Source organism: Emydura macquarii, unplaced genomic scaffold, assembly GCF_026122565.2.
Source record: "Emydura macquarii macquarii isolate MOO-44397 ecotype Brisbane River unplaced genomic scaffold, CSIRO-AGI_Emac_v2 contig_2473, whole genome shotgun sequence".
NCBI classification, from domain to species: domain Eukaryota; kingdom Metazoa; phylum Chordata; order Testudines; family Chelidae; genus Emydura; species Emydura macquarii.
In genome coordinates this window covers 16692883-16704695 of record NW_027132610.1, presented here as the reverse complement: position 1 = coordinate 16704695, position 11813 = coordinate 16692883, and the positions used below count along the sequence as shown (strand labels likewise).

General features: G+C 43.6%; 1 protein-coding gene across 4 annotated transcripts in view; it reads left to right on the top strand.

Annotated features, from left to right (window-relative positions):
• The first annotated feature begins 2062 nt into the window (after window positions 1-2062).
• The window catches only part of LHFPL6 (LHFPL tetraspan subfamily member 6), a 191417-nt gene continuing 181666 nt past the window's right edge, over window positions 2063-11813 (top strand). For 2 of the 4 annotated variants that reach the window (XM_067563044.1, XM_067563047.1), the window contains exons 1-2: window positions 2380-3122; window positions 5171-5736. In XM_067563044.1, the coding sequence (XP_067419145.1) occupies window positions 5352-5736 (385 nt within the window). In that variant the 5' untranslated portion in view covers window positions 2380-3122; window positions 5171-5351. Of the gene's footprint in view, window positions 2258-2379; window positions 3142-5170; window positions 5737-11813 lie in introns of those variants that run through there. The other 2 variants (XM_067563046.1, XM_067563045.1) reach the window with 2 other exon arrangements.

Below are 11813 nucleotides of genomic sequence, written 5' to 3'. Positions count from 1 at the left end.
GCAAGATAAAATGCTTGAGGATGGATGCAGAATCCTGTTCATTGTAGAGTCTTCATGAAAGGAAAGTAGCATTACATCAGCTACCTCCTGTGTACTTGAATGTAAATGCTCCCTTCAGACAGAACATACAACATAAGAGAACTACATGTTGTTGAGACACGATTATCATACTAAGCAAAGATTTGGGTACCTTGTTATAAAGGAGACAATTTCAGGGAAACCACTCCATTTCTAATCCAGCCACTCCTGTTTTCAAAAAGAAATTTTAAATCCACCTGAGAACAATGGAAATCTTTCTGTTTCCACAGTGAAGGAGCTAGATTGCAAATGCCCTACACCAATAAATTAATGTTTGTTTACTTGTCCCCAGAAAGCTCTTTTATCTCTGGCAGTTTTAACTAAAAATTGCCTTATAAGTGTAAAGGTAAGTTTTTTCATTGACATTTTAACAATTTTATGTGTGTCTAGTTCCATCATAGACATAATTTAGACACATTTATCACTGCATTACTCTTAGGACTCAATCCTTGAGGTCAATGGGAGTTCTGCTTAAGCAAAAAGTGCAGGATCAGGCCTTTAAACAATTATATTTTAACAATAATGCCCTATAATAATAATTTGCACTTACAGAAGCTTTCAAACAATAATCCTAAAGCACTTTGCAAATATTAAACCTCACATCTCCCCTATGGGAGTTGACCATCATCATCATTTCATGGGTAGGAAAAGCGAAGAACAGATAAAAAAACCTACATGTGGCAAGCTGTTGACTGGATGCAGTTGCAGTGAAGATTCTCAGTGCTTGTCAGAAGGTGCTCAATGCTTTGAAGGAATGCATTCTAACTGACTGGTGCACTGTCACAAAGAAAGTCAGTAGCAAAGCCAGGGCTAGAATCAAAAGGCAGGATAGTCTTGCCCATAACACACCGGACTGGGATTCTGCAGTTCTAGATTCAATTCCTGGCTCTGCCACAGAAGTCCTGGAAAAGTCACATGATCTCTTTGTGCATCAGTTCACTCTCTGTAAAATGAGAGTAATAACATTTGCTTTGCCTGTCTTGTCTTGTTAGCAAAGTACTTAAGCACATGCTTAAACTTACACATGTGTTTGTGTTCTTCTGAATCAAGGCCTTAGACTTGCAGTTTAAGGCGGGAAGGGGCTACTAGATGGTCTGAATTCCTGTATATCAGACTGTAAATTCTTTGGGTCAGAGACAGTCTCTGTGTATGTGCAGTGCCTAGAACAACAGAATCTTTCTCTTGGTCAAATCCTTTTGGTACTACTGTAATGTAAATAACAGATTAAAAAAATAATAGTCTTGACTTCCAGTAATGGGTTCCACCCACTAAACCAGACTCCCTCTGTTTCCCCTTAAAACGATATCCCTTAAGGAATGTATTTTTGAATCTCATGATGAAAAGACATTCTTTCTATACATTTTACAGCTTGTTTTTAATCTCTCTTGAGAAATAAACCAGATTGATGCTATTCTGATTTTATATCTTTGTTGTTCCTAAAAAGAAAATCTTACTAAAATAATCACCAGCGAAGCAGGTCTGTGATTTAATTAATGATATTTCTTTCACTTAACATCAGCAATATTCATGATCAGTACTTAGATAACAAGCTGTGTTCCAGGATTGTAAAAGAAACACTAGCAGGGAAAACGTTGCACTTTGATGGCAGATGTGATTTAATCCTGGCATCGAAGTTTCTTCTGACTGGAAAAATTTACTCAAGCTAGGGAAAAACAAAACAAAACAGATCAGGACATCTTTCATTCTCAGTGAGTGGTTTTTTTAAACCCTTCCCACTAGAGTCACTTTGGGAAAATGTTGCAGCCCACAGCCCTTTGCTCCTTCGCCTGACCTATCCCAGCCGCCCTGGGGCTGCTGCTTCTGCAACGTTGGCCAAGCTCCCACCCTGTCCCTTTTGCTGGCTCCTTGCATCCTGGCCACATTCCTCCTCCTTGCAAAACCAGCTCCCCAAACTGTCGTGATCAGAATGCGGCACAGCAGGAGCACCCCGCCCCGCACCCTTTCTATGTACACAGCTGTCCTCGAGCCAGGGATTAGCCCATCTTCTTCCATTTAAGGAGCGCAGCCTTCGCCCCTCTCCGATCTTTTCCTCCTCTCTGCGGCTAGCTTGTGCTCGTCCATCTCTCCCTGTCTGCTTCACTGCTGAGAACCAGCTTCCCTCCCCTCTGGAGAGAAACCAAACCCAGGCAACCCCGGCAGCAGCAGGCCCCACTGCAATGTAACTTTCTCCGTTATTCCATGCCCTTCTCCCCAGTCATCTACCCCCCGATTTAAGGGGACTTGGGGGGCGGAGCTCCCTTGACTGATGCTTCTCCAGGGAGTTTGACACCCCCTTGCCTGTCTCCCCCCCAGTCTCTCTCTGCTAATCTCACTCTCCAAGAATGTCCTGGCCCGCTCCGCAATTGCTGTGTCTGCAGCGGGGTCCCGCCCGGTGAGCAGGCTCGGCTGTGGGGGGGAGAACAGCAGGGGGAGGAGGAGGAGGTGGGAGGGGAAAGCCGCTGCCTGCTCTGCCTAAAGCCCATTTGCGTGTCATCATCATCGCCGCCGCCCGTCCGTCTCCAGTGTGTGTGCGCCCGCAGCCCTCTGCTGGGAGCGCCCGGGCGCGAAGGGGGCAGGCGCAGGGGCCACTCGATCCTCCCAGCCCCGCATCGCCGCCGCCCGCGCGTGCTCCCGGCTCCAGTCCGGTCCGCGCTGCGCCGCTGCTCGCTCGCGGGGGAGGGAAGTTCTCTGCGCGCCTGGATCCCTTTGCGGAGCGGCTCAGCGCCCAGCCTCTCCCGGCCTCTGGGGCTGCCCGCCCCGCCCCGTTCCTGAGCCGGGGGCTGCCGAGCGCTGCTTGCTCCTCGCCGGCTGGTGCCTCTCCAAGCCCGCGGAGCGCTGCCGCTGGGAGCCGCGCTGCTGACTTGAGCGCACCCGCCGGCCTTGGAGCTGGGGAGGTTTGGAGCGGCTGCCTGGTAGCCCGGCACCTTCTCCCCTGACAGGGGCAACTGGCGGGCTGGACCTCGCTCATCCCTCCCTACCTCCCTCCCTCCCGCCGCATCGCCTGGGCTAGAGGGTCATTTACAGCTGCCTGCCACGTGAACCAGGTACCCGGGGCTCTTCTCAGTAAGTGGTGACCGACCGGTACAAGGGGGACTCGCCCAGGAAAGTTTCCGGGGGTGGGGACAGCGGGAAGGGGGAGAGCGGTTCCGTCCCCCTAGCCAGAAAGGGCTGCGGAGACTTTGTAGAGTCGTGCAGGCTGGACGGGTTCCTGTTTCAAGCTGACACTGACATGTCGGGCACGTTGTTCAGCGTACGAAAAGTACAGTTCAGCGCAGATTTAAAAAAAAAAAACCCCAACCAAAACAACAACTCACAAGTCAGAATCTGAATGAAAGCGGACCTAGGGCGAGAGCCTCTTCCCGCTGAAGTCCATGGGAGCTTTGCTCTTCTCTTCACAGGGAGTAGCATCTGGCACCTTCCCCCAAAAGTCTCCATATTGTCCTTTATTTTCAAGCACACGATCTTTCCTAATAACCGGGGGAGGGTGTGTGTGTGTGTGTGGGGGGGGGGGATTTCAAGCCTCATGATCTACCTGTGGATTGTTTATTATCATCATGGAGTGTGATGTGGGCTGCACCAGTCGCAAAGATAATGACAGCCCCAGGTCTAAAGAGCCTACCACCTAAAGAGACACAGGGAAGACAGGATACCGGGTGCACCGCTTCTAGGTTTTCGTCCCATGTTTTTCATCTTTCGTAGGTCGAGGGGTGTTGTCACAGATTACGGCTACAAATACATACAAACAGACTCTTCTGCCTTAGAATAAGCTTTCTAAAAGTCATAGCAGAGGATTATTTTTTCTTAAATAAATAAACAAAGTCAACAAACTTTAATGTGGTGTGTGTGAGCTTAAGTTCATTTTAAGACCCTTCCCTACATTCCCTGCTGGTAAAAATGTAGTATTAATTTTATTGCCTGTACATGAAGTGAATTCACTGACTTGGCATGTAGCCATGCTTTAAAAAAGGTAAATAGCTGTCAGAATTCATTTGGCAGCAACTATGAGAAATTATTATAAACATACAGATGCTATTGGATTCAGACTTAATGATCCATTGTGGATTTAAAAAAAATATTCCCCAAGCTTTTGGAGAGTAGTTATTAGTTCTGTACTGTAACTAGAAGTGAGATGATGCTACAGTGCTACATTAGAGATATGTAGTTGTCAGAGAAGGAGGCTTGGGTGTCAGGCTGTGTTCCTTAGGTCTTGCTGAGTGATCTTTAGCAAGCCACTTGCAGCCAAAATTGTAAATGTGGCTGCTTCTTTTAAGTAGCATTAGTTTTAACTTGGAATAGTTTGAGCCTCATTTTAAGAGGCACTAATACACCTGCAGCTGCCATTGACTTTAGTTGGAATTGTAAGTTCTTAGCATTTCTGATAAATCAAGCACAAGGTATCTCCTTTTGGGCACCTGAACAATGGTGTACGAAAAATCCTTGGCTGCTTTTGAAACTTTTGAAACTTCTTGATGTCTCATTTTACTCATCTGTGAATTAGGTGCTTTAATACTCCTTACCTAGCTTCACAAGGGTCTCAATCCTGCAAAGATTTATTCAGATGCTTAATTTTACTATGTTATCCCATTGAGTGCATAAAGTTAAGCATGTGTGTAAATCTTTGCAGGATCAGGGCCCCAGTTGGTAAGGATTTAATAGATTTTTTTCCTTTCCCCTTTTGCTGTGTGAAAGACCAACACAAACAACAGAGGAAAAGGACTGACTAATTTACTACACAGGGGAACAGTGAAACTGGCTATGTAGTACTGGCAAATGAACATAGTAAACAAAATGGAATATTTTTTCTCTAATCTCTGTCTATTGTCAGTGAATTCACTTCATGTCCAGGCAATAAAATTAATACTACATTTTTACCAGCAGGGAATGTAGGAAAGGGTCTTAAAATAATAGGTGTTATTTGTAGTAATAGTAGGTAAAACATTTTGAGGTAGAAGTGTGATTTATGCGAACAGTGTCTTGTTGCTTTGAGATTCTTGGATGGAAACCACTACAGAGAGTGGAACTGATTATTATTTATTTTATTACTTTAATATTACTGAATTTTTATTTTCCTCCTTTGTTGTTATTTAACCAGGAACCTTCATCTTCATGACGGAAAAGAACATCATGGCCATTAGGATTCAAGATTTTACCAGGCTGAGGATTGACCAAGATTGAAAGATTCTGTGTTACTCATAAATCTCCCCAAACCAACACCTCCTCCCCGCACACACACTCTCACCTTTTTGCTACTTTTATTGGTTGTGAATAAAAAGATGGCATCCAGCCTTACTTGCACTGGGGTGATCTGGGCACTTCTCTCCTTCCTCTGTGCTGCTGCCTCCTGCGTAGGATTCTTTATGCCCTACTGGCTCTTGGGGTCTCAGCTGGAGAAGCCAGTGTCGTTTGGCACTTTCCGGAGGTGTTCCTATCCAGTGCGGGATGAGAGCCGCCAGACGACAGTGATGGTAGAGCAGTGTGGCCGCTATGCATCCTTCCAAGCCATCCCAAGTGCCGAATGGAGGATCTGCACCGTGGTGACAGGGCTGGGCTGCGGCCTCCTCCTTTTGGTGGCGCTGACTGCACTCATGGGCTGCTGTGTGTCGGAGCTCATCTCCAGAACTGTGGGCAGGGTAGCAGGAGGCATCCAATTCCTGGGAGGTAAGTCACAAGCTTCTGATCAATTACTCTGTGCTTGTGCTGGTATAGTGACTAAATTATTTTCTCCATTCTGACTATAGCACCTCTGCAGGTTGCAGTCAACCTTGTTCATTGTCATGTACTGAAGTTCCTGCCAGGCCAGCATTTAACCTTTCAGAATAATACGCTGCATTAAATCACTTAAAACTATGGTTAGGTTATAAGAGTACAATTAGACTGTAAGTTCCTTGGGGCAGGGATTGTCTTTTGCCTTGTGTTTTTACAATGCTGTTTACTTCAGTAGGGCTCTGCACAGGTGCATGGGTTTACCCACTTGGATTCAACTGTAGAGTCAAAACCCAGACTCCAACTGGAGAATCTTTATTACAGAATAGGGCGATCCGCTTGCCAAAAGGAATACAGCTTGACTCTCATGTCCTAGATGGAGTTTGCAGTGCTTATAATTAAGGGGAATTTTTTTTCTTGTAGATTGAGATCAAATTTGACCTCAAAGTTAGAGAGACATTAAACTTGGAACCCCACAATGCTATGATTATTATTCTGGTTGTGTATTTCTCTGGCATTCAACATAGAAACCATCAAAGCTGCAATTTTTCACATGTTCTCTGATATCCAGGTCTAGCAGTGCAAATTCAGAAAGGATAGTATTGTGCTTCATTAGGACTTGTAATTCCCTCCTCTCCAAACAGGGGCTCACACAGTAATAAAACAGAAATAAAATTTTAAGTGGATCATTGCAAACAAGATGGCACAACACAGTTTAAAGTTGAAAATTAGGGGAATGGAAAAGGAAGACTACTCAGGCCAGATCCTCAGCTAGTGTAAATTAGAGCTCCATTAAGGAGCTGATTTACACTAGCTGAGAATCTGACCCAAAGCTTTAAAGTAATTTCTACACTTGAAAACCAGCTGATACAGTTACTTAAGCCTTCTCCCTGCTGTGTGGCCTACGGGCATTTCTGTATTTAATATGGCTCACAATCTGGAAGAAAATAGCAATGCCTTGAGAGATAATTGTGACAGTAACTTACAGTTCCTAAAACCCACTTTGTCATGAAATTCTACCCTCTCTCCTACCCCTAGGCAGAGGGATGGAGAGATATTTGATTAAATGATATTTGTGATCCCACTCAGACTGGTTATTTTCACCTCCACCCACCACAAAGGCTTCATTTCTGCTTGCTCTTGAGCCACTATACTCTGTTTTCAATTTGTCTCTGATCAGATGATTTTAATTTTAGTTTATCCAGTTTTAGTGGCAGCACTCCCCCTTTCTGCAGGCTAGCTGGCTGGGCTGCTTCTGATTGCAAACCAGACCAGTGAAATATGACAACCTCCTCAGTCAACATTGAGGGAAGGATAACAGGAGGAGTGGAAAACTCACAAACCTTTGTGGCTTTGTCTTGTGCTGAAAGTATGCCACCCCTCTCTGACTGCTGGTGTAGACTTGGAATCAAATGTGAGGAGGGAAAAGGCATCCTTAAGGTTACAGTGCAAGCCAAGAAAGTTTTCCAGCACAGACTGTACAGAACAACTTTCCGAAGGGGGGTTGGACATAAATGTTCAGAGTTTATTTTCAGGAGGTGCCAGTCCAAAAGATCAGTGAACTTGTGATATGAAACTAAAATCACAGGCAACTTTACTTACAGTTCAGAAATTATTTACACAGCATGTGTAATTTCCCCCTCTACTTGGTTTTATGGTTGTCTCTGATTTCATACAGCACTGTTGGAAAATGCATAAGAAATTAAGAAACTGAGAAACCAGCACTTCTCAAGGTACATAAAAAGCAAATTAAGACATGAGATCTGTGGAAAGCTGGGTATGGTGAGTCAGTAACTTAGACAAGTTAAAGAGACACTTGCAAGGTAAAGAATGCGGGTCAGATCCTTAGTTGGTGTAGAGCAACATAGCTTGGGTCCATTGAGCTGGGCTGATTTATACCAACTGAAGATTTATCTCAATTTCTCCCTTCCCACCAATCTTACTATTACTCTACCTGTATTACTGATCAAAACCTAGATTATTGAAAGGAAAAGTAGGTTAACGATCTAACTTACTTTTCCTCTTTTATGCTACTTGTTTATTTTTTTGCCTCTCACTCAATTTGGCAGTGACTCTAGGTTAGTGGGTTTCACCTTCTGTTTATAGGTATTTTCACCTTCCAAGTCTCCTGTCCCAGCACACTGTTGTGTCTGTTGCCAATAGCTCAGAGGGAATGTTTGAATTTAAAAGTATATTAGCTGATATTAAAAGCAAACATAAAAACACGATAGATTTTCTACTCATAGTTTTTGATAGTGTCTCATAACTGTAGTATTTAAGTGCTTTTAACGGAGTGTTTTAAAATAGACTAACTTGGGTGAGTAAACTTATGGCAATGTCTTGTATTGGGAGACATAAGGGCAGGTGAGGATACAATGCAGTTCTGATTCCATGGGTGGGAAGGGGCTAGTGTTGACAAATTGGTCTAATTGTCATTGTGCTTTGGTATCAGAGGCTTGTTACAGTGCTATTGAGATGATTTGGTGACCACTCTAGTAGACAAAGGGCCTGATTCTTCTCTCTCACTTCAGTGCAAATCAGGAGTGACTTCAGGGAGGTCAGTGGAGTAACCTCTGCATAAAACCAGTTAAGCCTGCCCTAGCTAAATGGTGCCAAGGTTTTACAGCTGGGGTTTCACAAAGTTGTTGCTCTATGTGGCAACCAAGTTTAATAGTTAATCATGTCTGCTTACCATAAACCTACTCTTCTCATAAAAAATGAATTGTAGAACCTGTATGAAACTGCAAATCGGAACAGCTGTTTAGAAATAGGAATAGCTGTTTAGAAATTGGTTTGTCCAGCATTTAAGAGGATCATTTGCTGCTTGAGATGGGGGTTTGTATATATTTTAAAACAATACTAGGATAATATGCTCTGGGGTTCTTAAACTTTTTTCAGTCTTAACATAGAGATTGCTTTGTGATTCTTCCTTCCTAGTCTCAATCAGATGAACTGCTTCCCATCCTATTTATGATCACATGATATCGCTGCAGCAATTATAGCAATTGCTTACATGGAAAAGTAACATTTGGAAAGTGCTTAATGTATATTTCGTTTCTTCTTGTGCAATTAGCAGCTGCAAACTAGGAGAAAGAGCCAGCCCCATCTGGCCAGTCATCAGTGGTCCAGAGATCACAATTTGAGAACCGCTACTGCTGTAGCTGATACACTTTTACATGCACTTCTGAGTACAGACAACGGATGGGAAAGTTATACTGTCTATGACCTCTTGAGGGCATAGTTATGTAGATGCATATAGTCTTCACTGAGAACAGTAAGTGTAATGTATCTAGCTGGTTTACTTTGAATGTTTGGAAGATTGAAACATATCATGCACCTATAATAGACTACATTGAAAGGTCTGACTAAAATAACTATGAAGATCAGGATTGACAAAAAGTAAAGTTTTAACATGTCTACAGCAAACTCTGCTCTACAGAGTAATTACTCTGTAATCCTCTTTTTCTTTTCACTGCAACTTGGCAAGTAAATTCCGCTCTGATGGGTACATTGGAAATTCTCAAGTAGATAGATTAGGTATAACATACTAACGTGATGAATAATTTCACTCTCTGAATGCAGGGCAATCAAATTAAAAGCATAATGAACTAAAAGGTTAACCAGTTTTATTATAAGCAGTGTATTAAAAGATGCAAGTATTTCACATACAGGACATTTAAAGAGCATTATGTGACTCTTTTCATAAAAAGGGTCAGCACACAAAAGAGAAGGGCTGAAATCTCCACTTACTCAGGCAAAACTCCCTTTGACTCTACATTGAACCACATTCAGGAGTGAGTGAATTGATGGGCATCTAAGATAACCCACCATCTTTGACACGTCTCTGAATTAGACTCATTGGACTTAATTCTGGGATGCATGTTGTCACAGAGTCTAGCGAGTGCCCCTTTCTGGCCATCCACTTGGAATGCAAAGAGAACTCCAAGCCTTTGAAGTCTGAATTCCCAGAGGTGTTTCAAGCCCCTGGAATCTGAACAGAGTCCAGCCATTGCCCCAACTTTAGGCACATTCATAGGACACAGACTTTCTATCTGGCACTCCTCCGAGTGTAACCTGCTGTCCAACCACCTACACTTGCTAACTGACCCCTGTACTCAAACTCACCCTTTCCCAGAACTCCACCCTGAAGGTGTGACACTTCTGATTTACAATTTAGCTCTCTCAGGGGCTCGCAGTAGTTGTGAAGGTCTCTCTCTCTTGCTCTCAGTAGTTTTTACACCAGAAATGCACAAGTTCAGACAAGAATTCCTTTTGGCAATGGGAGGAGCCAAATGAGCAGGCCTCGCAGACACGGTCCCGCCCTTATTTCTCTCTCTCCATTCCCTTGTGCCTACAACAGCAGCTCACAGGGTAACCTATGAACTGATGGTCCTTTTATTGCTGCTCAGGCAATTTGGAACATTTGGCTAATGGGAAAACAGGCTTTTGCAGTTTTTAAGGTAAATTCTAAATACGTCTGCAGAGGAAATTTTTAACCCTTTGGAAAAGTCATGGTAAAGTTCCTCAGAGCCTGTGCTAGGGCAATATTCATGTATTAGCCTGCACAAACTCTTGCCTGCTCCTGACAAGCATTATCTGGATGCTGAGGATAGAGCTGCATGGCAGTTTTCCACCAGAAAGATTGTCTAATTGAAAACACTTCCCCCGCCTTCTCCCAAAATCAAAAATTTCCAGGGGAAAATTTCAATTTTGCAAAGAAATTCCAATTTTTCACCTGCGAAATTGAAATGGTGACTCCCGAGCTGCCTAACTGGAAGGCCCTTGTCAAATTCACTTTCTGCCTGCTGGGGAAAAGTAAAATTGACAAGCGGCTTCTAGACAAGCAGATGGCAAGCCAAAAAAAAAAAAAATGTGATTTCAGTTGTCTCAAGGTGGAATTTTTCTGGAAATCCTTTCCTGCAATAAAGTTTTGACTTTTTGTCACAATTTTCAATTCTGTGGGAAAAAGTTAAATTTTTCACAGGAAGGGATTTCCATTTTATGGCCTGCTCTAGTTGAGAGCCCTACAGACAATAATCATATGGGCAGTTTAGCCACTTTTTCCTCTCTCTCATGTTCTGTCAGGTAGAAACCTCAGTGACTTTCTCATGCATTTGGGTAATCATCCATGTTACACGAAGGCAAACTACATCTTTTTTACATGTACACACACGCACATACACACACACAGCATTACAGAGAGGAAGGCATGGGGAGTAACACTTGCCTCAATGGGAGACATCAGCATTGGGGCAGACGAGGAGTATGCCATTGTTTGATGTTGTTACTGAATAAGATTCCTGTACATTAACTTTATGCTTCAGTTAAGAGCAACCTCCCAGCTGATCCAGTTCATTCCAGCTGTTCACATCAGTTTTACTCAGGCACCCAGTAGGGTGACCAGATGTTTCGATTTTATAGGGAGAGTCCCGGTTTTTGGGGCTTTGTCTTGTACAGGTGCCTATTACTCCCCACTCCTGTCCCAATTTTTCACACTTGCTATCTGGTTACCCTGGTACCCAGCCAGTGTATATTTGTGCCGACCACACCCCCTTTCTGGCTCAGCCTCAGCACTCCTGAATATTACATCTTGGCTTGCAGAGCCAGCCACTTTGGTCACTAGTGGTAATGTTTAATATCCACTTTACCCCAACTTTATACAGGTGCAGTTGCCTTACACATAATGTAATGCAGTACAGCATCAAGCCCATTGACTCCAATGAGAGTTTTGCCTTTGCAGGCAATTCAGAATCAGGTCATAAGTAAGGTGGCGGTTGTGGGAAGACATGATGAAAGGAAAGACATAAAAGGCCACGCCATCCTGAGCGGATTTTGCAGCACATATGGTAGAACATTAGGTAATAAGACTGCCTGCTGTATGCTGGCAAAAGTGACAATTTAAGGACAGTTGGGCAAATTCAGAAGTGAGTCTAAGATGATGTAATTTACAACTTGTGGTCCCCTTAGTGTGTAGATTACATCAGTTTTGACTCATTTACACACACACACACACACACCCCCACCCCCTTTGT